The sequence below is a fragment of the Myotis lucifugus genome, unplaced genomic scaffold (assembly GCF_000147115.1).
Source record: "Myotis lucifugus unplaced genomic scaffold, Myoluc2.0 scaffold_386, whole genome shotgun sequence".
Classification (NCBI taxonomy): Eukaryota; Metazoa; Chordata; class Mammalia; order Chiroptera; family Vespertilionidae; genus Myotis; species Myotis lucifugus.
Genome location: NW_005871434.1, coordinates 188,710 through 213,246, shown reverse-complemented (window position 1 = coordinate 213,246; position 24,537 = coordinate 188,710). Strand labels below are relative to the sequence as shown.

The 24,537-nt window shown below is 54.2% G+C and overlaps 2 protein-coding genes across 11 annotated transcripts; both read left to right on the top strand.

Annotated features, from left to right (window-relative positions):
• The first annotated feature begins 4,361 nt into the window (after window positions 1-4,361).
• On the top strand, window positions 4,362-12,409 carry LRRC8E (leucine rich repeat containing 8 VRAC subunit E). 7 transcript variants are annotated; one of them, XM_006101887.2, is made up of 3 exons: window positions 4,362-4,421; window positions 7,619-7,761; window positions 9,270-12,409. In XM_006101887.2, exons 2-3 carry the CDS (start codon window positions 7,624-7,626, stop codon window positions 11,511-11,513), a joined length of 2,382 nt encoding a protein of 793 aa, XP_006101949.1. In that variant the 5' UTR covers window positions 4,362-4,421; window positions 7,619-7,623; the 3' UTR covers window positions 11,514-12,409. The 7 variants fall into 7 exon arrangements, with proteins under 7 accessions (XP_006101949.1, XP_014322770.1, XP_023599137.1 ...); XM_023743369.1 differs by having other exon boundaries at window positions 4,409-4,421; window positions 7,623-7,761; XM_014467283.2 differs by lacking the exon at window positions 4,362-4,421 and adding an exon at window positions 4,933-5,812.
• Window positions 12,410-13,804: 1,395 nt separating this feature from the next.
• On the top strand, window positions 13,805-24,476 carry MAP2K7 (mitogen-activated protein kinase kinase 7). 4 transcript variants are annotated; one of them, XM_006101888.3, is made up of 13 exons: window positions 13,805-14,000; window positions 15,777-15,824; window positions 19,665-19,806; window positions 19,981-20,047; window positions 20,157-20,270; window positions 20,358-20,477; window positions 20,627-20,734; window positions 20,811-20,990; window positions 21,092-21,172; window positions 21,285-21,427; window positions 21,983-22,028; window positions 22,146-22,247; window positions 22,355-24,476. In XM_006101888.3, exons 1-13 carry the CDS (start codon window positions 13,877-13,879, stop codon window positions 22,541-22,543), a joined length of 1,464 nt encoding a protein of 487 aa, XP_006101950.1. In that variant the 5' UTR covers window positions 13,805-13,876; the 3' UTR covers window positions 22,544-24,476. The 4 variants fall into 4 exon arrangements, with proteins under 4 accessions (XP_006101950.1, XP_006101953.1, XP_014322772.1 ...); XM_006101890.3 differs by having other exon boundaries at window positions 13,877-14,000; window positions 22,146-22,276; XM_014467286.2 differs by having other exon boundaries at window positions 13,816-14,000; window positions 22,146-22,496.
• The last annotated feature ends 61 nt before the right edge of the window (window positions 24,477-24,537 follow it).

The following is a 24,537-nucleotide window of genomic DNA, read 5'->3' as shown; positions in this document are numbered from 1 at the left end:
CAATAAAGAGTGAGCTCATGAAACCCTAGGCATCACCCTCTACCCCAATAACAAGAACCCCAGGCCTGCCCTGGCTGGTGTAGCTCAGTTGGTTGAACGTTGTCCAATGCACTGAGATTGCAGATTTGATTCTGGGTCAAGGCATATGCTCAGGTTGTGGGCTTGATCCCCAGTAGAGGGCATGCAGGAGACAGCCTATGGATGTTTCTCTCGTCGATATTTCTTGCTTTTTAAATGTTTTTTATTAATTTCATAGAGAGGCAGGGAGAGGGAAAGAGGGATAGAAACATCAATAATGTGAGAGGATCATTGATCGGCCACCTCCTACATGACCCCTATTGGGGATCAAGCCCACAACCTGTGCACGTGCCCTGACCGGGAATGGAACCGCAACCTCCTGGCTTACAGGTTGACACTCAACCACTGAGTCACACCCGCGGAGCTCTCATTATTGTTTTTCTCGCTCTTCTTCCCTCCTTTTCTCTCTAAAATCAATAAAAACATATTTAGCCTGGTCGGAAGCAGAGGCTTGCATTTTCTTGCTTCAGTAGTTGTGTCCACAGTTGAGGTTCAGGAAATGGAAGAAAAAAGAGAGAAGCCAGGCTCAGAACTGAATACCTGCTTTGGCTGGTGAAAGCCTATCTTCAGAACCCATCCTTGCAATGAACCCTCTTCAGCCTGGAGAGGTGCTCCTTAAACACTCCTCCTCCTCACTCCCCCCACCCTGCCCCCAGGGCACTGCCCTCTGGATTGGATCATTCTAGGCCTCTCTTCATCCCCAGGTCTATTGAGGATCACTTGTGTGAATGAATACTTTCTGGCAGTACAGCAGCCTGGTTCCCCTGCCTGCCTGATTATCCATTCACCAGCAGTGCCCTCCTGAGTCATAGCTGCCTGCCCAGAGCCCTGCTCTGCTGTCTTCTTTGGTGCAAGGGTCCCTCCAAGGCTAAACTGACTCCATCCTGCATCTAATTGAGATCTGGATTCTGCCCTCATATAAGACCATTCCCCAAATTTGGTCCATCAACAAGGGGATGGATTACACAAACCAAAACATACCCTGCAATCCCTATAATGGAATACTCTTCAGCAATAAAACAAACAAACAAAACAAAAAACAAAAAACTACCAAGACACTCAAAATAGGGGCAAATCTCAAAAACTTTCTGCTGACCAAAAGAAGCCACACACACACACACAGACTTCACTGTATGATTCCATTTACAGAACATTCTGAAAAATGAAAGCTAATCTATAGTGACAGAAAACAAAACAGTAGTTGCTGGGAGCTGGTGGGGGAGGGAGACTGTTGGACCACCCCATGTAGCCACTCTTAGATTCCTGACCCTCAGAAACTGCAAGACAGTGAATGCTTGTTTTAAGCTGCTAGGTTTTGGGGGGTAATTTGTTATGCAGAACTAGCTAACTACCTCAAGTTCACAAAACCTTAGAAGCTGGGTATTAAGTACAAGTGTTGGTGAAAATGTGGAGAAATGGGCAATCATCTGTACTGTTGGTGGGAATGTAAAATGATGCAGCTGTTGTGAAAGACAATATGGATGGTCCTCAAAAAATTAAACAGAGAATTTCCATATAATCCACCAATTCCACCCAAAAGAATTGAAAGCAGGAACTCCACAAGATATTTACACACTTGTGTGTAATTATTCACAATGGGCAAAAGATGGAAGCAACCCAAGGGTTTCTTGATGGTGAGTGGTTAAACAAAATGTGGTCCATCCATACAATGGAAGATTATTTAGCCATAAAAAGGAAGGATATTCTGACACAGACTAAGATATGGATGTAACTTGAAGATATTATGCTCAGTGAAATAAGCCAGTCACAAAAGAACAAGTACTGTATGATTCCACTTATATGAGGTCCCTAGAGGAGTCAGATCCACAGAAACAGAAAGTAGATCCTGGGTGCCAGGGCCTGGGGGAGGGGGAAGAGGAGTAAATGTTTAATGGGGATAGAGTGTCAGTTTGGGAGAGTTTTAGAAATGGATGGTGGGGATGTTTGCAGAACACTGTGAATGTACTTAATGCCACTGAACTGTACACTTAAAAATAGTTAAGATGGTAAGTTCTGTTATCACCTTTTTTAAAAAGTTGGGTGTTATTGATGTGAGAAAATTTCACCCATTCTCAATGGGAACATAAAGTGAGTAGTCTTTCTGGAGAACAACTGGAAAGATTGTATGTGTGTCCTATGACCCATCTATCCCACTCAAGCGTCAATCCCTGCAGCAGGTGCCTAAAGCCCCCTCCATATCTCCTGAGCACCCATGGTTCCCACATGCCAGGAAAGTCAAAAGTACCAGGGAATTAATGCCCCTCCATTTCCCTTCTGCAGAGCAGCCCTCAGCCAAGACAAACAGGATCTGATATATTAGTACTTCAACTTCAACAACTGGGAGGTGTCTTCCACAATCTCCCAGAGTCCCCCAGAAGAATGGAGCCCTGGTTGCCCACAGTGTCAACCTGCTCATTCATCCTCATTGATGTACCCTCATTAAAGCTTACTGGCTTCTCTCCCTTCCCACTTTCATCTCCCCACTGTCTCACCATTAGTGCTTGTTGGGATCACTTCTCAGATAAGCTATTTACATCCAATTCCTTGTCTCACAGTCTGCAACTAGAAGAGCCCGAATTAAGATAACAGCTCAATCGTCCACCTACTCATCATTAACTGAATGCGCACCACTGTGTGCCTGGCACCATTCCAAGTGCTGGGGACACTGAAGGGAGCAGCAGAGACCCCTGCCTGGAGCTAATGGGGCTTCCAGCCCAGTGACCTCAGACCCTTGCATAAGTGTGCCAAGCTGGATGCTTATTCCAGAACAAAGTTGGGAACAAACCCCAGGGCATAGATATCAAGGAGCTTCTTGGGAGGCAGGAAGAGGCCACTAAGAAGAGGGAGAAAGTACTTAGTTTCAAATGGCTCCTCAGAGGGAGCCCAAGACTTAACAGAGGTGGAGTACCAGAGGGTGGAATGCATTATAGGGTTTCACAGAGGGATCTAAGCTATGGGAGTCCCAACCTTCAAGGTTTCAGGGTCTCAGGAAGCCTAACATGGTGAACTCTGGGGCTTCTTTGTCCCAAGTTAGACCACTCCCCATTCTAGTCTAGATTCCCTTGGTTGTTTTATTTTTTTAAATATATTTTATTGATATTTTACAGAGAGGAAGGGAGAGGGATAGAGAGGCAGAAACATCGATGAGAGAGAAACATCGATCAGCTGCCTCCTGCACATCCCCAACTGGGGATGTGCCCGCAACCAAGGTACATGCCCTTGACCGGAATCGAACCTGGGACCCTTCAGTCCACAGGCCAACGCTCTATCCACTGAGCCAAACCGGCCAGGGCCCCTTGGTTGTTTTTGTAATCAAAGCAGATCAAGGTTCAACTGCCTATACCTCCAGGCTGAATTGGGCAATTGGCTAGTCCAGTGGTCGGCAAACTTATTAGTCAACAGAGCCAAATATCAACAGTACGATAGAAATTTCTTTTGAGAGCCTAATTTTTTAAACTTAAACTATATAGGTAGGTACATTGTTATTAACTTAATTAGGGTACTCCTAAGGCTTAGGAAGAGCCACACTCAAGGGGCCAAAGAGCTGCATGTGGCTCGTGAGCCGCAGTTTACCGACCACCGGGCTAGTCTAAGACCCAACCCAGGCCTCCCTGTGGGAAGGAAAGGGTGGGCATGGGGAGACAGAGTCATCCTTCTAGAAGCTGGCCTCCCAGGCTGGACTCTAGCCCCAGCTCCCAGAGCCCTCTGACCCCTGCACCTATCCACGGACCACCCAAGGACCTGGCAGCAGTGTGCTCCCTGTCTTACCCCAGTGGAGGGCCAACCTCAAGGCTGGGCAGGGTCAAACATGTAAGCACCCCCATTCTACTTAGCTCCTTGACTGATGGTCAGAGCAGGAAGTGGGAACCCCCTTTCTCTTCTCTGGACCTTGATCACTGGTTCCTTGGTTGGGCCTCAAAGCCAGGTGGCTGCACCTTGCGGTGGGCGAAGGAGGAGACCCCTTCTCTTTTTCTGACTCCATCTGTACAGTTTGGTTCCAAGGAGAGCGCCCCCGCGGGTGCGCAATGCCTCGATCCTCATCAGTATGTCTCAGGCCAGGTCCAAGCCAATGGTAGCCGAGCCCAGAGGTCAGGGCCCCTGCTCCTAAGGCCGGCCGCTGGACCACCTTGGGGAGAGCAGGTCACCCTTTTCTGCGATCCCCGGCGCCAGGAGTCAGGGGCCACCTGGGAGCACCCGGAGGGAGGCAGGGCTGAGACGTCAGGTGGGCGGGGCGGGGCGGCTCCTGGTTGCGGTCCCGCCCGCCCTGATTCACCCAGCCTGGCCCGGGAACTAACTCTGCCGGAGCAGGGACCCAGGAGTTGGGCCCAGCTCCACCCTGAGCGGTGAGTAGGTGGCTCTCTCCACCGCTGGGAACCAGGTTGCTGGGTGGGGGTCGGGCCCACAGGAGGACTGCCCCAAATATGGCTGGCACAGTGGCCTGAGCCCACCGCCACCGCCTGGGGCACAGGGCAGCTGAGGAAAGGTGGGGGCAGAAAGAGGGTAGGCCCTGCTCAGGCCAAGGGTGCAGGGCAGGAGGGCAGGCAGACCTGGCCAAGGACAGAGTGAAGATCAACAGGCTGTGGGCGACCTGGGGTGAGGGTGGGGGGGAGGGGAGAAAGGGTCTTCATGATGTTTCCCTCTCCTTGGCTTCTGAGACAACAGCAACAACTCATCTTTGAGCTCCATAAGGCCCCAGAACCACCACTTGGGTTCTTCACGAGGCTGCCCTCTCCGGGACTCTTGAACCTAGACCCCCAAGTCCTGGCAGGGCCCCTTGGAAAAGTACTAGGTTGGGAGTTCCCAGGTGTGCTCCCCGCCCCCCCCCCCCATCTGCTACTAAGTCCCATCCTCCCCCACCAAGGCCTCAGTTTCTCCCTTATGTAAAAGTCAAAAGGTTGGACCTTGTGCCCTCCAAGGCCTGTTCCAGCGCTGACAACTGCTGCTGTGTTTTCCTTTACTCTTAGCATGGACTGTGGGTGGGGATAGGGGCTAGATCAGGAGTCCTCACCACCACGTGTTTTTGGAGGCAGGTTAGAGGATTGGGGAGGGCCTAAGAGAGGAGAAGCAAGGGTCAAGTGTGGATGGGTGGAGCTAAGACTGGGTAGGGGACATGTACCTATCCTAGGCTGACAGAGACCCCTTCTTCAATCTGGCATGCAGAGCAGCCATCCCACCATCTCGCCTCCATATTCTCCTACTGAAGTTCTTTTGACAAAGATACTAGTCTCTGCCAGAGGTTTTCTCTCAAAATGGAACAGAATGGATGCAATCAGGCATTTGAGGTTCCACCTCAAATGCCATTTGTAGCTGTGAAAACTTGAGCAAATTATTTCTCTCCCTTTGAGGCTGGAAAAAGAGAGTTCCAACACCCATGCTCACTGAGACATGGTGGCTGTAAGTTGTGTGTGTGGCCCCATTGTTGTTTTTCTAAGGGTTTCCCCCATCCCGAAAGTCCTTTTCTCTGGACCCTCCCACTAGCCCTGCTCAGACATAGGGGGGGCATTGTGTCTGTGGAAGCTTAATGGCAGGTTCCAACAATCAAGTCTGAGTCATGGAGACACATAATGATAACCCCTCGTGTCTGCCTCTGATGGTGTTGTATATGCACCTTGTTCCATGGGAACCACTGAGCAATCTGCTGGGGACCTTAGGGGTCTCTTTTTGCCTGATTGTGGACCCCAGAAGTGAACTTCTGCCATTGTGAGATGGATCCTGAAATGCAGCAGGAACTCAGGTAGGAAGTCCCCTGCTGCAGTCCCCAGAGTTCCTATTTTTAAGTTAAGCAACTGAGCAGTGTCTCTTACAGGGACAGGTAGCCAGGGCAGGGGGAACCATAAGTGGAGGGACTGGAAAAGGATGTGTGGTGTCTCCCTGGTCCTAGGTCTCCCCTCAGCTCAGTGTTTGTGCACTTAGGCCTACATGCACAAATGTGCACACTTCAAAATGCCCCCAAGTGACCCTTTTGGTGGCTGCAATGTACTTTTGGGTGCTTGGGGCTGTTAAGATGCCCTGGGTATGTTTCTATCAGATCCCCTGGTGACCAAGACTGACTGGGATGCACTGGGGCATTTTTACTTGGCTTTTTGTTTAGGATGGTATAAAACTGAGTATGAGGAATGAGCCATTGCATAAGGGATCTTGTGTTCTTTGTGCACCTCCTTGCGTGTGCCTGGTGCTGGGTGAGTCAGGGCCTGAGTCAGGGAGCCCAGGAGTCTGGGTGTGAGCAGACATGTACCCATCTTGCTAGCCTATCCCCATCTTGGTACAGTGGTGGGAACCTCTGATGGGATTAAGTGGGTGGGGCCTGCATCCTCTATCTCCACCCACTAAATCCCCAAGGCTTTCAAGGGATGAGGGGATGGGAAAGGGAGGTGTCAGAGCCTTTGGTGCAGGTGTGGGACTGGGTCAGGTTCCCCCTGAAGGTGGGTGAAGGGCTGGAGGACCAGCTGGTGGCCCAGATGCTACCTTCCTTGCCCAGCCTGCACCAGTGAAGCTATCAGGATGAGGCGAGCAGGCTCCAGGAACCCATTGGGAGAAAATGAGGCCTATATATTGGGAACCATGGAAGCTGGGAGAGGTGGGTGGCCTAGGAGCCCCCTCAGAGGCAGTGGCAGCCTTGCTACCTCCCTCTCCTCCCACCTCCAGCCTCAGGGAGAGAAGAGGGGGGCTCCTGGTCCAGGCTTGTGGCTTTTGTGTGACTTGCACCTGGCCATCTGTATCTGGAATAAGGATACCTTGGTCTAAAATGAAACCCAGGGACAGGCAGTGGGCTGGCCGCCCAGTCCTGTCTCAGTCATAGATGTCACACTGGCTCTCTCCCCAAATTTTTCATTTCCTGATCCTCTGCCACAGCCTCACTCACCCTGGCACCCCCTGCCCTACACTTTCAGAGCCTAAGTGTCTTTTTCTGCCTCAGATTCTGGGTACATTCCCTCTATAAACCCAGGTGTCCTAGCCACACACCCCAAGGGCTGACCAGCCTTCAGTTTTGCCACTCCCTGTCCCTGGGGCCTGTAATCGGAGCCAGGCTCCAGCCGGCTTTTCCGGTTGGAGTTTGGAGGTGGTGCCCCGAGCTCCCCTCAAGGGGGTGGCAGGGCCCACGCCCCGGAAGTCCTGAGCCTTGAGCCATCCTCTCGTCCAGTGGTGGAGAGCCAGTCCTGACACTCAGACACCCAGTGTCTGGAGTCAAAAGAGCTGCAGAGGGACTTTTGCCTGGCTCATAGTTAAAGGTAAGAGACGCCCTGGTTCTGAAAGGACACACAGGCTAGCTGGGGGACAGCCCTCCTGAGCCCTGAAAGGGCAGGCAGGTTCAGATTGGTGCAGAGGTCCCAGGGAGCAGAAGTAGTGAGAACATTAGTCGCTTGGCTCCAGGAAGGAGGTGAGGTCTGGGGGAGAGGGAAAGGGGACGCACAGCTCCTGGGTTCTGCCAGATTTCGGCAGGGTAGAGTGCAGATCCGGAGCAGCGTCTGGCTCCTAGGGGGCCCCACCAGCAGATGCCACTGCCTGAGGTCTCCGCACCACACCTCCTCCTCTCTCATAGGCAGGATGATTCCACTGGCCGAGTTCAAGCAATTCTCAGAGCAGCAGCCTGCCTTCAAGTTGCTCAAACCCTGGTGGGACGTACTGGCCGAATACCTCACAGTGGCTATGCTCATGATCGGGGTCTTTGGCTGCACCCTCCAGGTAAGGGAAGGGGCAGGGCGGGGCCTGAATGAGGGTATAGGGGCGGGGCTCTAGAGCAGTGGTTCTCAACCTTCTGGCCCTTTAAATACAGTTCCTCATGTTGTGACCCAACCATAAGATTATTTTCGTTGCTACTTCATAACTGTAATGTTGCTACTATCATGAATCGTAATGTAAATATCTGATATGCAGGATGGTCTTAGGCGACCCCTGTGGAAGGGTCGTTCAACCGCCAAAGGGGTTGCGACCCACAGGTTGAGAACCAGTGCTTTAGAGGGTGTGGCCTGGGGAATTTCGGAAATCTTCCTCTTATCCAAGGAAGGAGAAACCAGAGCCCCCGATACTTACAGACCAATTCTGAAGCCTTCCCATTTTCTCCATCACTGGCAGCAGCACCAAAGTCCTGTACATAGCTATGGTAGTCCATATTTTTATAATACTTTTGTCCCTAGAACCTAGTAAGAACTGCAGTTACCTTATTAATTTGCTAGGGCTGTCATAACAAACTATCATGAACTGGGTAGCTTAAACAGAAAATTTTTATCTTACAGTTCTTAAGACTAGAAGTCTGAAATCAAAGTGTCAACATGGTTGGTTTCTTCCCAGGGCTGTCAGAGAGAATATGTCCCATGCCTCTTTCTTAGGTTCTGGGGGCTTGATTTATAGATGATATTCTCCCTATATCTTCATAGCATCTTCCCTCTATATGTGTGTGTGTCTATGTCCAGATTCCCCCTTTTTAAAAGGACACAGTCACCCTGGCTGGCGTGGCTCAGTGGTTGAGCATCAACCTACAAACCAGGAGGTCACGGTTTGATTCCCAGTCAGGGCACATGCCCAGGTTGTAGGCCCAATCCCCAGCGTGAGGCAAACAGGAGGCAGACAATCAATAATTCTCTCTCAAAATTGATGTTTCTCTCTTCCTCTTTGAAATCAATAAAAGTATATATATTTTTTAAAATATATTTTTATTGATTTTTTACAGAGAGGAAGGGAGAGGGATAGAGAGTTAGAAACATCAATGAGAGAGATACATCGATCAGCTGCCTCCTGCACACTCCCCACCGGGGGGTTGTGCCCACAACCAAGGTACATGCCCTTGACCGGAATCGAGCCTGGGACCCTTCAGTCTGCAGGCCAATGCTCTATCCACCGAGCCAAACCGGTTAGGGCTAAAAGCATATTTTTAATAAATCAATCAATCAATAAATAAAGGCAGTCATATTGGTTTAGGGCCCACCCTAATGACCTCATCTTGACTCCATCTGCTCTGGAAACACTGCCACATTCATGGGTATTGAGGATTAGGACTCCAACATCTTTTTGGGGGACGCAACTCAACCTAACTCTTTTTTTCAGACAAAGACTGATGCTCAGGTTTACTGACTCTTCTAAAGTCATCAGAGCCAGCTGGGGACAGTTGGGGATCAGGGCCTTCCACCTCAGCCTACTTCTCTCCCGATTCCCCAGATCCCTCACCCTCTTTCACCCTCTTCCCTATTCCATAGGTGACACAGGACAAGATCATCTGTCTGCCCAGTCATGAACCCCGGGAGAACTTATCTGAGGCCCCGTGTCAGCAACTGTTGTTGCAGGGGGTCCCTGAACAGATGGAGGGTCTCCAGGAAGTGAGCGGCCTCAAAAATAACTTGGACCTGCAGCAGTACAGCTTCATTAACCAGCTCTGCTATGAGAAGGCCCTTCATTGGTACCCCAAGTACTTTCCCTACCTGGTTGTCATTCACACACTCATCTTTATGGTCTGCACTAGCTTCTGGTTCAAGTTCCCTGGCACAAGCTCCAAGATCGAACACTTCACCTCTATCCTGGGCAAGTGTTTCGATTCACCATGGACCACACGGGCTCTGTCTGAGGTCTCGGGGGAGAACCGTAAGGGCCATGCCACTGGACGAGCAACAGCAACTGTGGCTGCTGAGGCAGGGCCAGGGAAGGTGGGGGAGGGTGAAAAAGAGAAGGTGCTGACAGAGCCTGAGAAGGTGGTGACTGAGCCACCAGCTGTTACCCTGTTGGACAAGAAGGAGGGGGAACAGGCCAAAGCCCTGTTTGAGAAGGTCAAGAAGTTCCGTGTGCACGTGGAAGAGGGGGACATTTTATACACCATGTACATCAGGCAGATGGTGCTCAAAGTCTGCAAGTTCTTTGCCATCCTGGTCTACAACCTCATCTATGTGGAGAAGATAAGCTTCGTGGTGGCCTGCACAGTGGAGACTTCAAGGTTCACGGGCTATGCCAGCTTCTGCTGCAACCACACCAAGGCCCACCTCTTCTCCAAGCTGGCTTTCTGCTACATCTCTTTTGTGTGTGTCTATGGGATCACCTGCCTCTATACACTCTATTGGCTCTTCCACCGACCCCTCAAGGAATACTCCTTCCGCTCTGTTCGGGAGGAGACTGGCATGGGTGACATTCCCGATGTCAAGAATGACTTTGCCTTTATGCTGCACCTCATCGACCAGTATGACCCGCTGTACTCCAAGCGCTTCGCTGTCTTCCTCTCCGAGGTCAGCGAGAGCCGCCTGAAGCAGCTCAACCTCAACCATGAGTGGACACCTGAGAAACTTCGGCAGAAGCTGCAGCACAACACCACGGGCCGGCTGGAGCTGGCGCTCTGCATGCTCCCAGGACTGCCTGATACCGTCTTTGAGCTCCGTGAGGTCGAGGCACTCCGCCTGGAGGCCATCTCTGATATCACTTTCCCCCCAGGCCTGTCACAGCTGGTGCACCTGCAGGAACTCAGCTTGATCCACTCTCCTGCCAGGCTACCCTTTTCCTTGCAGATCTTTCTGCGGGACCGCCTGAAGGTCATCCGTATCAAGTGTGAGGAGCTCCGCGAGGTGCCTCTCTGGGTGTTTGGGCTGCGTGGCCTGGAAGAGCTGCACCTTGAGGGGCTCTTTCCCCCAGAGCTGGCTCAGGCAGCTACCCTTGAGAGCCTCCGAGAGCTGAAGCAGCTCAAGGTGCTATCTCTTTGGAGCAATGCCGGCAAGGTCCCAGCCAGCGTGACTGATGTGGCTGGTCACCTGCAGCGGCTTAGCCTGCACAATGATGGGGCCCGCCTGCTGGCCCTTAATAGCCTCAAGAAGCTGACGGTGCTACGGGAGCTGGAGCTGGTGGCCTGTGGGCTGGAGCGCATCCCCCATGCAGTCTTTAGCCTAGGTGCACTGCAGGAACTTGACCTTAAGGACAACCACCTGCGGTCCATTGAGGAGATCCTCAGCTTCCAGCACTGTCGCAAGCTGATCACGCTCAGGCTATGGCACAACCAGATCGCCTACGTCCCCGAACATGTACGTAAGCTGCGGGTCCTTGAGCAGCTCTACCTCAGCCACAACAAGCTGGAGGCCCTACCCACCCAACTGGGCATGTGCTCTGGCCTCCGCCTGCTGGATGTTACCCACAATGGGTTACACTCCCTGCCACCTGAGCTGGGTCTCCTGCAGAACCTGCAACACCTGGCTCTCTCCTACAATGCCCTGGAGACCCTGCCTGATGAGCTCTTCTTCTGCTGTAAGCTTCGGACGTTACTCCTGGGCTACAATCAACTGACTCAGCTGTCTCCCCAGGTGGGGGCCCTCAGGTCCCTCATCCGCCTGGAGCTCAAGGGCAACAGGTTGGAGGCTCTGCCAGAAGAACTGGGCAACTGTAGAGAGCTAAAGAAGGCTGGGCTTCTGGTGGAGAACAGCCTTTATGAGGGCCTGCCAGCAGAGGTTCGAGAGAAGATGGAAGAGGAGTAAAGCCAGGGAGGGGCAGGTTGCAGTAGAGGCTTTCTGGATGCTTCCATCCCAAAATCTCTACCACTGTCTTTACCACTGAGGTGGCCAGGTGAGCCCAGGCCAGGAGAGGAGAGGAGGAGCAGACATGTCAGCCCATGGGGCCCAGGCAAGATCTTGGGACTGGTTTATCTGGGGAGATGGGAAGCTGTGGATTTGGGGTGGAATGGCATGGAGAGATTAACTCAGTCATAGATTCTCAGACCAAAACCACATCTGTGTCTTGGCTGGCTGGCCTGCCTCAGCCCTGGGCCAGAACTTCTGCCCTCCCCCTGGACATTCTAGCTCAGTCAGTGCCACAAAAGGGGGTGAGGACACAACCCGATAGGATTTCAATCTTCTCCCCCCTACCAAAGCTTACATCGGGGGTTCTCTCCCAAGGTGTCACAGACACAAGGGACCAGCACACACTGCCCTGACTTGAAGTTATTTCTCTTATTTGGCAATGCATCAAAATCAACATTCCCAGAAAACATCACAGGTCCCACCCCTGAAAGTCTGACTCAGGAGCTTTGGCTCGAGGCCAGGAACTTGCCTGTCAATAAGTGCTCCAGGTAATCCTGATGCCTGTGGTCCTAGACATTTATGTTGGGAAATGCTGACCTACAGAGGAGGTATCTAGAGCAGGAATTCTGAACCCTTTTTAGGTCCCTAGACCCTTTGAGAATCTGATGAAAGCTGGACACCTCTTTCCTCAAGAAAATGCCTGTGTACACATACATGCACAATTCTGTAAGCAATTTCAGGCAGTCAACTCCCCAAGGACTATTCAAGGGTGTCCTAAGGATTGTAGACCCCAGGTTAAGAACACCCGCTGTGGAGGATACATTTTTAAAAATAAATAATACTAATTATCAGAACTATCATTCTGATTTCCTGTGTCCACCCCTCTTGTCTAAGCCATTTCATGAGAACAATTATAGGCAGGTAGCCACAGTGCCACAATAAAGGGTATGTGTCTCTGTCCTGGAGACCTCAGGTAATCAGGAGAAATTAGGTGGCATCTCCTGATTAGCTTTTTTCTTGGAAAACCCATCTTCTTATACCTTCCCTGTTATTCTCCTGACTCTATACTTTTTTAAAATTTTTATTTATTGATTTAAGAGAGAGAAGCATCACTTTTGCTGTTTCACCCTTTTATGCATCCATTGGTTGCTTCTTGTATGTGCCCTGACTGGAGATCGAACCCACACCCTTGGTGTATCAGGAAGATGCTCTAACCAACTGAGCTACTCCGCCAGGGCTGACTCTATACTTTCGTATCTGCTTCACCTGTCAGTCATCACCAGAGGGGTCCCCTTGGCTGGACCAGCAGGGCACTTGGCTCAGTCTGCCTGACCCTGACCTCCTGGGCTCCACCTCCTAGGTGTCTGCTAAATGCAATTTTCCTCCTGGCTCCTAGAACAAAGGCAAGCTACTCTCCAGGGACCCATAATTTCAGATGGGGACATTTTCCCAGCACCTTCAGACGAGTTAAAGGAATTTTTAGGCAGCAAGGACACCAGGCAGAGGCATCTAACCCCAGGGCCAGTCTTCTGCATTGTCAAGGAGTAGGGCTCACATTCTGGGGGCCGGACAGATGGGGGAAAGTCTTAAAACGTCCCAGGCTAGTCTGACCTGGAACTCTAGCCTTGACCTTGGCCCCATCGCTGAGGTCAGGGGTCACGCCGCTGGGTTCCCAGGGCCCTCATCTCTTCCTACCCCCGCCTCTTCCTCCTGCCCTGGGCTTGCTGAAATGGAAGGGGCTTCCCACGGCTGCCTAATTATGAGGAGGCAGCAATTATGCATAACGGATCATAATGAAATCTGCCCGAAGTGAGAACGGAGTTCTGAGAGGGCATGGGTGCCAGAAATGGCCCAGCCAGAGACAGCGTAGACTAAGGACACAGCCGTGGGGACCACCCATGACAGCGCCAGAGCCAGAGCCTACACAGCAGACCTCGTCTCCCCTGGTGTGCGCTCGCGCGTCGCTCCCCCGGACCTCCCCCGCGCCCCCCCCCCCGCCCCCCATTCGCTCTTGCAGAATGCGGAATGTCGTTTCCATACAGCGCGGCTCACCAGGGCGCTCGGAATTCGCACAAGAGCTTCTTGGCGGGAGGTTTGCACATTGCCAGCCTCAAGCTCTAGGTGGCGTCATCTCTTTGGCTGCGACGCCGCACGCACGCACGCGCGGAGCTCCGCACCAGGGAACCGCGGGCATGCGCTAAGCGGGAGGAGACGGCGGCTCGGCGGGGTCACCCAGACGCAGGCGCAGTGCGGTGTTTGTCTGCCGGGCTGACGGGCGGCCGGGCGGCCGGCGGTGCGCGGCGGCGGCGGCGGCGGGGAAGATGGCGGCGTCCTCCCTGGAGCAGAAGTTGTCCCGCCTGGAAGCAAAACTGAAGCAGGAGAACCGCGAGGCCCGTCGGAGGATCGACCTCAACCTGGATATCAGCCCCCAGCGGCCCAGGCCCAGTAAGCACAGCGGCGTGGGGGAGGGGGCGGGCGGGGGCGGGGCGCGCTCTGCGGGAGGCCCCGCCCACGTCTCTAGGCCCCGCCTCCTCTTCCGGAGCGCGCTCGCTTCTCCTCACTGCCTCCGCCAGCTGTCTGCTCGCGTGGAGCGGGTCACGGTGACCCCGCGCCTAGGGGCTGGCGGGCTCCCGGACGGTCCTCCCCCAGCCTGGGGGAATGCACCTCTATGGGGCCTGAGAGGCTAGGTACCCGGCTCCAGGTGATGTTACCCCACCGGATGACCTGCCCCCATCACCGTGATCTGCGGAGCCTCTGTCACCTACTGTGAGCCGTGCTTCCTCTACCCCATGCGACTGTGACTACATCCAGGTCCCCAGCAAACTCGCACTCGTCCCTTCTAACCAGATGGTTCCACTCCCTCCATCTCAGTGACTGTTCAGAGAACCCTACCCCCACTCCACTCCTGGGTCCTTGTCATCAGCTTCAAGGGGTGATCCACTCACATACTCACACCTGGCCTGGGGACACCTGAGGTCACTTGATCACAGATAACCCCCCTTTTTCCTCTGACCTGATGGTTCTCCCACTCCCTCCCTGTGACGGGATCCCTTCTCCCCAGTCGGACTTTGTCAATGGGCTCAGCAGCCCCCTTCCACACTGTACACATACACCAGGCCCCTGCATCCTCCTCTGACCAGTTTCACTACCACCATCGTGGTGTCTGTGTCTAGCTCCCAAAATACACACCCAACCTTCAGTCTGAGGACTTGGTCATTTGGGCTCAGTGACTTCTTCCCCACACACCAATACTGACGTGGCCTGGGGACACCTGAGGCCACTGTGGTAATATCTAGCATCCCAGCACTCATATACCTCTCCTCTGATTCCACCATCTCAGTGCCTACCTTCCTGGCATCTTGTCATCTGGAATCAAGAGTTGTCCCTCTAATACCCCCACCTGCCCTGGGATCACCATGGTTACATTTAGTCTTGTTATGTCCCACAGAACCCCTCCTCAAATCCTCTCGCAGCTGGAGGGCATCAGATTTCCCTCTTCACACAGACCTAATGAACAGCACCCCACAACACTTTCTGTGTCTTTCTTGTCGTCTTTAGCGTCCTCTCTGATATGACCCTTGTAGCTTATGTAGCTCCCATGTCATCCTGACAGAAAGAGGAAGACACCCTATATCCGGGTACTCCCAACTACCCGCTACTCACCCAGCCTGACCTTCACAGCCTGAAACCCACCCCAGTCCCTGTGTAGGGCCCACTCCCCATCCCTCCCTTCCTGGGTCAGCTTGGGTTCCTCCATGAGAAGGTCTCCTGGGGGCCCAGAGAAAGCCTTGAAGCGGCGATGCTGGCATTAGACACTCCTGGCCTGGGGCAGGAAGCCCAGCCAGGACTGGAGGGTCCATGCTGGGCTCTGCAGTGCTGCATGGTCCCCTCCCCCCCGACCCCTCAGCATGAACAAGACAGAGTTGGGTATGGGGCCTGAGGTGCCTTATGGAGGTGGCTATCCCAGTTGCAGAATGACGCACAGCGAGACCCAAGGCAGGCAGGCCCTTGAGGAGCCTCACTCTAGGCATCTGTGTCTGTGTCAGCTCCATCCCATCCTTCCAGTCCGCCCATCTGTCAGTTTCTACCCATCTCTGCAGTTTGGTGCCTTGCACCTCCCCCTCCTCCTCATTATGATTTGATTTCTTTTCTTTTGGACAAATCGGTTGTTTCTGTTGTGATTTATCGTCGTGTTTTTTTTTCTTCCTTCTCCCCATCCAGTTATTGTGATCACTCTAAGCCCTGCTCCTGCCCCGTCCCAACGAGCAGGTACCAGCCTTTTTATCATCGCTGCTTGGACATCTGCACCATTGACTTAACTGCTGCCCCAGCTGCAGAATCCCATCCCTCATCCCCCCATGCCGTGTGTGTGTGTGTGTGTGTGTGTGTACGTGTGTGTGTGTGCACACACATACTAGCACACACCTTCTTGAACTCTCTCATTCTCAGTCTTTCTCCCTCCACGAGATCCACATCAGGCCCATTCCACCTCTTCCTCTGTGTTCTCTCACCTGCCTCCCCCGCTTCCCTTTCTCTCAGAGGCAGGTTTGAACTCCCTAGAGGAGGAACTGGGCTCCCTCACCGACGAAGTATATCACTTGTGAGGGAGTCACACGTGTGTGTGCAAGTGTGTGTGTATCAGTGAAAAGGAGAGGAAGTGAGACCAATGGGTCAGCTGTGCCTATGTATCTACTTCAACAATTCAGGGAACATGTTTTGGCCCCTGTGTGCTATGTCTCTTCTAGGCTCCAGGAGCACAGCAGTTAATAAAATGGACCAAGTCCCTCTCCTTGTGCAGCTGATGCTCCACTAGAGATGGGGTGGAGTATGAACAATGAGCAAACTCTTAGTCAGGGAGAGCAGGAGAAAGCTATGAACCGTGGAGAAAAGGCAGAGTAGAGTAGGGATGAGGGTTCTGCAGCAGGGTGGCTGAGGAAAGCCTCTGGAAAAGGTAGGATTCTTTTAACAATTAAAAAAAAACACACCTGTATTATAAGTTCAAAGCATGCTCACCCTGGCAGGTGTGGCTCAGCTGGTTGGGCATTGTCCCATGCACCAGGAGGTTGCTGGTTCCATTCCTGGTCAAGGACACATGCCTGAGTTGTGGACTGCATCCCTGGTAGGGAGCATGCGGGAGGCAGCTGATCGATGTGCTCTCACGTAGATGTTCCTCTCCCTCTCCCTTTCTCTCTAATAATAACAATTTTTAAAATATATTTTATTGATTTTTTTAATATAATTTATTGATTTTTTACAGAGAGGAAGGGAGAGGGATAGAGAGTCAGAAACATCGATGAGAGAGAAACATCGATCAGCTGCCTCCTGCACACCTCCTACTGGGGATGTGCCCGAAACCAAGGTACATGCCCTTGACCAGAATCGAACCTGAGACCCTTCAGTCCGCAGGCCGACGCTTCATCCACTGAGCCAAACCAGTTAGGGCAATAACAATTTTTTTAAAAAAAAAATTATCAGAAAAGTAAGTTCCACCAGCACAGGATTATAGATGACAAGCCCCACCATGTCATGGAGGATTTCTCTGTTCCTGGATACATGATGATAAACAAAACCACTTCTATTTTACTCAATGAAAATACATGGAGAGCCTCAGGTTATACCTGGGTGGTGTGCTGTCCATTATTTTTGGTGTCTTGTGCATGGTTCCAACTGCCCGTCACTTGGGGAGACTGTAAAATGATTTCTTCTGGAAACAGAGTCTTGTGGGAGGTGGGGGGAGCAGCTGAATGGAGGTAGAATGGCTCTGCCAAGGCCTTAGTGTAGGTGCCAGTGGGTCTGGGAATGGATGTGTATAGCACAGGCCCAGTGTGGGTGTGTGTGAGAGACCAGGCTGGAGGCCTGGTCCTGTTGGCCCTTGTGGGTAAGTAGGACTAGGTTAGGCAGTTGTATGTGTACCACCTCGTGTGTGTGTGTGTGTGTGTGTGTGTGTGTGTGTGTTGGAGTCTCTGTTGCATTGTCTGCTTGTCTGCATGTGTGTGTGGGTTTATGCCATGCTGTGTGTGTGTGTGTATGTGTACACGCGCGTGCGTGAGCACCGGCTGACAGCCTGGTACATCTATGATTCCTGACAGCCGCATGCCCCCATGGTCTCTTATTCTCTCTAATTCATTCATATCTCTCTCTCTCTCTCTCTTTCTCTCTCTCTCATTCAATTTCATGACCTCCCTCTGTCCTCCTGACCTGCTTCATGGCTCATCACCACCTCAGAGCTCACTGACCACTCTGGGACTTTATGTATCTCCCCCCTCCCCACCACCACTTCAGATCCTACTGTGCTTCAGTTTGCAGGGCTGGTGGAAGCCTCTGTTTCCTGAGGCTCTGGGGCAGCTCAAAGGCCCAGTGGTCTATTTTAGGGAGGGGACCCATGGGGCACCAAAAAATGTGGAGAGGGCAGAGATGTGGTCCTCCCCACAGAGAGCTGACAGTGCAGGGCAGAAAAAGGATCCAGATACTTCTCCGGGGATGAGAACCTGACACTGTCTCAGGAGACTCCATGTGCAGGGGGAGTACAAAGCGAGGTTGTTGAGCCAGAGAGGGAAGGCTTACGACCCTGGTTCAGGCCATGGCAGAGCAGAGGTATAAGGATGCTACAAAGCTGGGGCAGGATGGGGGGCATGGAAGTGGAGGGTTCTGGGCTTGACTATGTCTCCGGAGTCTCCAGAACTCTATCTCTATTCCTGCCAGGCCCTAGCAGGACCAGTTCCCCTTCTAGAACTGCAGGCCAGGGTCACATACTTGTTCCCTCACTCTGGCTCCCTCACAGCAGGGTCCTGGGGCAACAGGGCAAGGAAAGTGCTCGGACACCAGCAACTCAAACATATCCATTGGTCACTGGGCCTGGGTTACTAGATGCTCACAGAACTGTGGGAAGAAAAAGTGGGCTGCAGTAGGAGGTGTGGAGAGAGGAGGGACATCAGCTGGAAGCAGGCCCCATGGGAAGGTGAACCTGGGAGGATGCTTGTAGCCAGTGCGCTCCCAAGCCAAGGAGCCCCTTCCAGAGTGCCAGGGCCTCTCAGGTATAAGGGTTCAATGGAGGATTGTGTGTCTCTTCCGGGGGCCACAACAGCCTCTGCTCCTCCAACCTGTTGCCAACCCAGCCAGGGGAGGCTCCCACCCCCTCAGCGAACCTACTCTCCTGTCCAGGCCCCTCTCTGGCCTGTCTCTGCAGCACCCCAACTCTTGGGTAGCTGGGCTCCGGTCTTGGCTCCCGTCTGTCTCCTGCCCTCCCATCCCCTAACGCTGCCTGCCTGTCCTGGGCTGTCCGCTGCCTGTCCGCTGCCTGCCTGCCTGCAGCATGTTCAAAGCCATCTGCATGCAGGCTGCTGGAAAGAACCAAACCCCTGCCTGGCCTAGCACCCCCTCCAAATCCCACCAGTCCTGTAGGGGCTGTGCCAGCCGGAACCCCTCATCAGCAGGACACAGGCCCAGCTGGGGTCCTGCCCCTGCCACTGTCCCTGTTGGCCCCAGCTGTGCAAGCCAGGCTGGGAGGCTCACAGATGAGCCTGCTGGCCAGAGGGTGGCTTTTCCTTACTCAGGAACAGAACACGGGGTGGGGGAACCCTGGGTCCCTCGCCCATTGTCTCCCCAGGATGGTCTGCCTCACTCTTGTTAGACCAAGTTCATTGCAGCCCACAGGACCATAGCGCAGGCTGATCCTGGCTGGCAATCCTTCTGAACATGGTCCTGAGCATGGGCGCTGTGGCCCTGGGCCTGCTTCCTGGGTAGACGTGGGGAGGAAAGGGACATGCCAGGGAGGACGCCTGTCTGAGGGATGCCATCAGCCTCCAGGACTCATTTTTCTGATAGCATTGACTTGGGGATGAACCGTTGGCCTCTGGGGACCACGATTCCCAGCCAGCCCACTCCATCTCCTTCCAGGGGAGGGAGATGGGAGAGGTACCCTGAAAGTGGTTCCAAGGGTGAGGCGCCAGCTCATCCCACCCAGCAGGTCAGGCGGCTGTGCTAGCCTATGTGAGGATTCCTGGGAGGGGAAATCAATGTCCCTAGCCCCCAGATGCCAGCATTGGAGGTGGGACCAGCTGCATGCCAACCCTCTCCATGCCCCTGCCTCTCACCCCCCCCTCCTCCCAGCCCTCCAGCTCCCACTGGCCAACGATGGCGGTAGCCGTTCACCATCTTCTGAGAGTTCCCCGCAGCAACCCACGCCCCCTGCCCGGCCCCGTCACATGCTGGGGCTCTCATCCACCTTGTTCATACCCCGAAGCATGGAGAGGTGAGCCTTCAGAATGGGGCCACTGACCTTTGGGAGGTCAGCTTGGAGGGCTGCTGGGCTAGCCCCAGGGAGGAGGTGGTGAAATATGTGGGAAACCCCTGTGTGTTGGGAGCTGGGGTGGTCTCAGGTTGGTCAGGACCCCCCTCCACTCACACCCTCACCCTGTTCCTCCAGTATCGAGATTGACCAGAAGCTGCAGGAGATCATGAAGCAGACAGGCTACCTGACTATTGGGGGCCAGGTACTACCCTTCCCCCAGCCCCTGGGCGGTGGGGGAGGACACAGTGGGGCTAGGTCTACATGGTAGGGCAGAGGCTGGGCAGATCCTCAGTCCTGATTCTCTTCACCAGCGCTACCAGGCAGAAATCAATGACCTGGAGAATTTGGGGGAGATGGGCAGTGGCACTTGCGGCCAGGTATGGAAGATGCGCTTCCGGAAGACAGGCCACGTTATCGCTGTCAAGGTGAGCACCCACCCCGCCCAGGTGTGTCCCATGCCTCTCAGCTCTGGTGCTAAGGATCTCCTCTCCTCCCCGCACTGTCCTGTGCAGCAAATGCGACGCTCGGGGAACAAGGAAGAGAATAAGCGGATCCTCATGGACCTGGATGTGGTACTCAAGAGTCATGACTGCCCCTACATCGTGCAGTGCTTCGGGACCTTCATCACCAATGTGAGCCTGACTGCCCCTTCTTTTCTGCCCACTCCCTTGAGTCTCTCTTGCCGCTCTCTGAGTGTGCCCCCCAGCCCCTCTTTTCTTTCCCTGATTGGGGTGGGCAAGAGGGTATGGCCGCCCCCAAGCCAAGCCTGCTGCCCTTGCAGACGGATGTCTTCATTGCCATGGAGCTCATGGGCACCTGTGCGGAGAAGCTGAAGAAGCGGATGCAGGGTCCCATCCCTGAGCGGATCCTGGGCAAGATGACGGTAGCGGTGAGTGGCCAGGCTGGGGCAAGAGGCCCAGGCCCATCTCCCCCGCGCCAGTCACAGTGCTCCTCTTTCCTCGCAGATTGTGAAGGCACTCTACTACCTGAAGGAGAAGCATGGTGTGATCCACCGGGACGTCAAACCCTCCAACATCCTGCTGGATGAGCGGGGCCAGATCAAGCTCTGCGACTTCGGCATCAGTGGCCGCCTTGTCGACTCCAAGGCCAAAACACGGAGCGCTGGCTGCGCTGCCTACATGGCAGTAAGTGGGGGCCTGGGTGGCCTGGGCAGTGAGCCTGCTCCAGCCACAAGGGTCCATTCTCCCCTTTCCCTGTCTACTCTTCCCCCACCTCTTCCCTACAGCCTGAGCGCATTGACCCCCCGGACCCCACAAAGCCAGACTATGACATCCGGGCTGACGTGTGGAGCCTGGGTATCTCTCTGGTGAGTTGGGGCCCCTCTTCCTGAGGGCTGGGGTGACCCATTTCTGGGGTATGGGAGGACAGCAGGGAGGGCAGGAGTCTGTTTTCGACCACTCCAGCCCATGTCTTCTCAGGTGGAACTGGCAACAGGACAGTTTCCCTACAAGAACTGTAAGACGGACTTCGAGGTCCTCACCAAGGTCCTGCAGGAAGAGCCCCCGCTCCTGCCCAGTCACATGGGCTTCTCGGGGGACTTTCAGTCATTCGTCAAAGACTGGTGAGGAGCCCCTACCCAGGCCTTCCAGGAGGGGGACAGATCAGGTGTGGCCCCAAGCTCAAGGCAGCCAGGGATGTTTGGGGTGGGAGGATGGAAAGCCTGCCCTCATGGGGGTGGGAGAGCTGTGGGTCAGAAGGGGCTCAGGGAGGAGTCAGAGCCTTGGAGCCATGACTTGGGTTTGGACTTGGCCTGAGGTGACAGCTGGCCCCAGGGCATTTGGCTGGGTGGCCTGGGGCTTCACCTCAGGAAGTTTTAAACAAGCAGAGGGGAGAGGGCTGTGAGCATCCTGCACCAACAAGCAGAATTATGCAGGCAGGATGTTTATATTGGATTCTCCCTCAGGAAAACCCCTCCTACTGGCACCTTACAACATGGTTCAGGCCCCTGTCCTACGTGGGTGCAGGCCTTGGTTCCTCTGAGGTATCCCAGTTGGTGACACAGGGCAGGGAAGATGCAGTAGCTCTTCCCCACAGGTTTTGCAGACCGCTGGCTCAGCAGGTAGACCAGCGGAGCCCCTCCAGGCTCTCACTTCCCTTTCCTCCCTTCTTTCTCCAGCCTTACTAAAGATCACAGGAAGAGACCAAAGTATAATAAGCTACTTGTGAGTACCTGAGGCCCTCCCCACCCTCACACCCTACCGCCTACTCATCTGGACACCCAGGGCCTGGGTGAGGCCAGCAGCTGCCCTTGTTCTAAGCTCCCCCCTCCGGCCCTGCAGGAACACAGCTTCATTAAGCGTTACGAGACGCTGGAGGTGGACGTGGCGTCCTGGTTCAAGGATGTCATGGCGAAGACCGAGTCACCGAGGACTAGTGGAGTCGTAAGCCAACACCACCTGCCCTTCTTCAGGTAGCTGCGTGGCGGTGGCCAGCCCCACTCGGGGGGGAGGCCAGAGAAGTGGCCACAGGTCCCCTCTTCCCTACCCAGCCACCCAGCTGCCCGCCACGGGAGACCTGGGAACTGGATGGCCGCCGAGGGCTGAGGACAGAAAGTAGGGGATGCCAACCCAACCCCGACTCCCTACCCAGCAGCCATGGACAGATGGGCCCACCAGGCCCTAGCCCTTCCAGTCCTGGGGTCAGCCGGCTGTACAAGTCCCCCCAACAGACACTGTGAACAGAAGACAGCAGCAGGCCATGAGCAGACTTGCTATTTATTCAGTTGTAACCCCTGGGCTGGGGTGGCCACCAGGGGCCAGGAGAGAGTCACCCTTCTTGCATCCTCCCCATGCTGTCCCTTCCACCTTTGTGGTACACATGCTCCCTGTCTCTATCTGCCTCTGTCACCTCCCTTGATGCCTCTCTGGTTTTCCCTGTCTCCCTTCCTGTATCTGCCTCTCTCCTGGCCCAAGCCCAGGCTCTGTTACCCACAGCAGGACTCCTCGGTCCACTTAGGTCTGTGGTGAGCAATGAGTCCTTTGGCTGGCATCCTCGTCCCAGGAAGGCAGGCTGGGCATTATGACTGCAGCTGACCCAGGCTGTGGGGGCTCTGGCGCTTGTGCGCGCGGCTCTCTCTCTCTCTCTCTCTCTCTCTCTCTCTCTCTCTCTCTCGCGCGCGCGCGCTTGTGCGAGCGGCGCTCTCTCTCTCTCTCTCTCTCTCTTTCTCTCTCTCTTTGATCTCAGGGGGTCCTTTTTGGAATTTATTGTATTTTATTGTACTTGGTGGGGTGTTTGGGGGATGGGGGAGGAAGAAGAGCTTGTTCTCATGGGGTTTGTCAGTACCTTCAGAAACTTTTACCAAAGTCATGTTTAGCTGCTGTGGTATAGCCCTCAAGCTCCTGTGGGCATTGGGGGGTTGGAGCCAGGTAGAGGCCTGGGCCACTGTGCCTTGTCAGCCTGTTCTGGAGAGACTATTCCCAAAGGTGGGGGCTGGGGGTGGGGCTCCTCCCTTGGGGCTGGAGACTGGCCACAGCTTGGGGTGAATTGAGGACCCCAGGCTGTGTGGAGGAGCCCACAGGGCTGTGGCCACACAGGGTGGCCTTCAGGGAAGGTGGGTATGGGGCATGGTGGGAGGCAGTAAATGCTGCTATGGCAGGAGAAGGGAGTGAATGACAGTAGTGGGGGTCACAAGGCCCAGGGAGGCAGGGATTGAGTGTATAGGGAATGGATGTGGGGGTTCGAGGATGTGTGACAGGGACAGAAGTGGAGCGGGCCTAGGGCTGGGGGTGTGAAGGCAGTCATGCCCTCACAGTGCCCCTGAGCATCCCTCAACTTCCCCAGAGCTGGCCAGTCCCCAGCCCACCTTGAGGATAGGCCATGGGGCCCCTCTCCCCCCCACACCCCTCAGCAGCAGTCAGAGCAGGAAGGGGGGTGTTTCCTTTTTTGTTGGTGATGCATGCAAATCAGTGGACAAACATACACACACCAACCAACGCCAAAGGTGATGAACTCCCTGGATGTAGCTGGAGCAATGTAGACTCAGCATAGGCATCACTGTAACCTCTCTCTATCCTATTGACTCTTGTTACTCTTAACATAGTCACAAAAGGCCGCATGTTTAAAAAGTACTCCTTGTCTTCTCTCTGCTCCCCCCAGGGGGTTGGGGTGGCCACCTTTCTTGCCCAAATCCCCCTTGTGACTGGATGGGGCAAGGTAGAGGTAGGTGGGCAACAGGCCTGGCTCCACCCTCGGCGGGGGTCCCAGCCACGGGGGCTTTTGCCCATAACCAGAAGGTCAAGTGGCTCGTTCCAGGGGCAACAAAAGTCAGAGGCCGGCTGCCCGGTTTATTTTATTTAACTTAATTTTGTTTATGAGTGTGTGTCTGCCTGTCCCTCCCCTTCAGTGTTAAGTGGGAGCCCTGAGGGAGCCTCTCCTCCCCCCACCCGCCTCTCCCCTGTTTCCTCCCTCTATCTCCAGTCACCAGCCGTCCTTCTGGACCAGGCAGAGGGTTGAGCGGGCAGGCAGGAGCCTGAGGCGACTTGGCCCAGCCCACCAGCCCATGACCCCTTCTCAGGCCACCAGTATTGTCCCTTCCCTTTTTAAAATGAAACACCCTTGTTTGTAAATCCTTAGATGCTTGAGAATAAAACCCCTCCCTTTTCTTCCACTGAGTCTGTGGTGTGACCTGAGCCTTGGCAGGATATGGCATGAGATGTGGGAAGGGTCTGTAAG

Coding starts and splice junctions, on each gene's coding strand:
- LRRC8E (XM_006101887.2), top strand. CDS start 7,624: ATGATTCCACTGGCCGAGTTCAAGCAATTCTCAGAGCAGCAGCCTGCC. Junction 7,762..9,269: donor TCTTTGGCTGCACCCTCCAG/GTAAGGGAAGGG, acceptor CCTATTCCATAG/GTGACACAGGACAAGATCAT.
- MAP2K7 (XM_006101888.3), top strand. CDS start 13,877: ATGGCGGCGTCCTCCCTGGAGCAGAAGTTGTCCCGCCTGGAAGCAAAA. Junction 20,735..20,810: donor TGGGCAAGATGACGGTAGCG/GTGAGTGGCCAG, acceptor CTTTCCTCGCAG/ATTGTGAAGGCACTCTACTA. Junction 22,029..22,145: donor CAAAGTATAATAAGCTACTT/GTGAGTACCTGA, acceptor CCGGCCCTGCAG/GAACACAGCTTCATTAAGCG.